Consider the following 3,040-nt stretch of genomic DNA (forward strand, 5'->3'; position numbering starts at 1 on the left):
CGATAATCGATCTGAGTATAAATCGATAATATGTCTATACACTGAATAATCAACAAAGACATTAGTATATAATTCTTATATTGCATAGTCGATTGTATGCTCAATATTTTTTTCTTACGTTTAATGAAACAGTCTTTACAAATCTTTAAACATACTGTACTAATGAATCATCAACAAAGACATCAGTATATAATTCTTATATTGCGTAGTCGATTATATCCTCAATATTTTTTTCTTATGTTTAATGAAACAGTCTTTACAAATTTTTAAATATACTGTACTGATGAATCATCAACAAATACATCAGTATATTATTCTTATATTGCATAGTCTATTATATCCTAAATATTTTTTTCTTACGTTTAACGAAATAGTCTTTACAAATCTTTAAACAAACTGTACTGATGAATCATTAACACAGATATTAGTATATAATTTTTATTTAGCGTAGTCGATTATATCCTCAATATTTTTTCTTACATTTAATGAAACAGTCTTTAGAAATCTTTAAACATACTATACTGATGAATCATCAACAAAGACATAAAAGTTCATTATACATAAATGAAAGATAAAGTAAACACGAACTTATATTTAAATAAAAGTTCATTGCATGTAAATATACAAATTTTGAGACACAATTTCAACCAAATAGACAAAAAGGGAAGCTTTCATTTACAAAATCCCGCCATGAAAGCTTGCACAATAAACTATATTGTTCTAAACTAAACTAGACTAGGGGGGAGGGGGAGTGATGAGGTCATGAGGGTCCAAGTGGAGCCTCTCGGCTATGGCCCGAAGAAAATGGGCCATACGCCGAAGCTCCATGTCCAGCCGCTGCTGATCAGTGGTAAGATCCTCGAAAAGAAAATCCAGGTCGCTCCTCAGCCGGAGCAAATCGAGGTTGTTGGTTATCGTCATCCTGTGCATTGGACGAAGTGGGTACCTTCTCCTTGCCATTTTTTTCTCTTCTTAGTCTTTTTTGTTGAAATTGATTTATTATATATTATGAGGTTAGTCGATTATTGCAGTGTATAATCTATTTAGTACATAATATATAATAAATGAACTGAGACCGATAATGCACAACAAATAAATTAATTTTGACTGCAGTTCATTACCTTTGAAAACAATTGTCCAGTGCATTTGACAAAATAAAAAAAATACAATGCCAATCCTACTATCCTACGGTAAGGCTATATGTTATTCTCTTATTCCCCGACCTTTTGTACTTGGAGCACTTGTTCCTTTTATTGGGCCTTAAAGACTCCAACACACCCTTAACGCGTCTCATATTCCTCCTCCCTAGTTTGAGATTAAAACTGGGTGGAAGAACTTCCATTTCTAGATACTCGCACGTCACGCTCCACTTCGACTATAAAGGTACTGCACAAATTGGTTTCAAGTATGCAAGGAAGTATGATTCTTTCGAATATATGGGCGAAGAGTAGTTGTAAATGCTACTACTGTAATCATCCTCGTGCTTCAAACACAACTCTTCTATTGCATGAGCGCATGACAATTTTACCAAGTCGAACTTCCTGTAAGAATATGACCTTTTTGATAAATTAACTTTGGTGGAAGGACCACAACCAAGAACGGTAAATTTGTCGGTGCTTCCATTTATGTTGTTCACATATAATTTGTCGCCCTTGGTCATGTTTTTCCTCAGGATATTCTCAGCTTCGGGAAAGAAGGTAGTCCTTGAATTATTTACCTCCGTATACCTCTTCCTAAATATTTTGCCAAACCTATGTGCAATTGCAATGAAGATGGCTGCTACTGGATACTCTCTTTCGTCGAGAAACATTGCGTTGGGCGACTCAGCGATGTTTGTGGTCATGACATTAAATCTATTTCCTGAAAAGTGAGTCCGACTCCACTTTTCAAATCCAACATTATGCTCGAGGCAAGCTATTGCGCTGGGGCATTTTTCTTTAATGACGTTGAAGTAGTCGTTAAATTCTTTCAATGTGTATGCCTTGGATGCATGGTAGTACAAATGGAGATAATCTACACAATGGTGATTCGTTTGAAACTTTTCACCGAGATCCCCATACAAAAACCATGATGCTCAAGCGGATAATGCCTTGTGAGGCTGTTGGCTATGCTTACGTGTATGTCGGAGATAATGCACAACTCTAGTTCATCAACGATAATGGCCTTAAGTTTCTCGAAAAAGAATCCCCATGACGCATCATTCTTTTTATCCACCATACAATACACTAAGGGATAGATATGCTTCTGCGTATCTTGAGCAACAACGGACAACAGTACACCCTTGTACTTACTGGACAAATATGTGATATCAATGGTAAAGACCTTTCTCATGTGTGTATATCCACGGATGGAAGCCGCAAATACCATAAAGTAGTACATAAACTTTCCCGACTCCTTATCAACCATGAGGGAATTTATAGACTCTAGATTGAAACCATTAAAAACATATGAAAAGATGGGCAACACTGCATATCCGTGCTTGGATGTTCCTTGAACTATGTTCTTCATAATGACACCTGTCATCCAACACTTCCAATAGCCCGACCTGTAATTTAGCTCCCTAAATACGATTCTCTCGATCTCTTTCAGGCTTGGACCTTTGTTGTTGATGAAAAAGTTTAAAATAATTGAGGCAATGACGTCTGCGGTGACATTCTTGTGCTTTTTAGTGACATGATCCACGGCATAACTATGCTATCCCATGTAATTGTGGATTTGAAACCAACCCGATGCTCCGATCGCACATGCACACACCATCCAAAAGCAAGTAGGATCTACATACCTCGCTCTGAAGTATTTTTTACAACTCTTCTTTGTTGTTTAATTAAAAGACATTTTCACCGACGTCTTTTTCATGAAAAGCTTCAACGTTTTCTTATCCTTAAATGTTTGTCCTACATGAAGATTGGTTCCGTTCGAGAAAGGGTGGCTTATTTGTGGTTCGAACTGCCCATCCTCACCTACTCCATACTCCTCTTCTTCAAAATCTTCAGAATTATATTATTCATCACTGCCCATGCAATCGTATTTCATTGACGTA

The 3,040-nt window shown here is 36.4% G+C and overlaps 1 protein-coding gene across 1 annotated transcript; it reads right to left on the bottom strand.

Annotated features, from left to right (window-relative positions):
- Nucleotides 1–1,375: 1,375 nt before the first annotated feature.
- LOC124896154 lies at nucleotides 1,376–2,508 on the bottom strand. The gene is made up of 2 exons (XM_047407692.1): nucleotides 2,116–2,508; nucleotides 1,376–1,981 (listed from the first exon to the last, which is right to left on the bottom strand). Exons 1-2 carry the CDS (start codon nucleotides 2,506–2,508, stop codon nucleotides 1,376–1,378), a joined length of 999 nt encoding a protein of 332 aa, XP_047263648.1.
- Nucleotides 2,509–3,040: the final 532 nt, after the last annotated feature.

Source organism: Capsicum annuum, chromosome 2 (genome assembly GCF_002878395.1).
Source record: "Capsicum annuum cultivar UCD-10X-F1 chromosome 2, UCD10Xv1.1, whole genome shotgun sequence".
In the NCBI taxonomy this organism is placed as follows: domain Eukaryota; kingdom Viridiplantae; phylum Streptophyta; class Magnoliopsida; order Solanales; family Solanaceae; genus Capsicum; species Capsicum annuum.

Excerpts from the sequence above, each read along its gene's own strand:
- LOC124896154 (XM_047407692.1), bottom strand. The coding sequence starts at position 2,508 with ATGAAGAACATAGTTCAAGGAACATCCAAGCACGGATATGCAGTGTTG. Across the intron at positions 1,982-2,115 it reads GCATTATCTCCGACATACAC|GCATACACATTGAAAGAATT; the intron begins GTAAGCATAGCC and ends CATGCATCCAAG.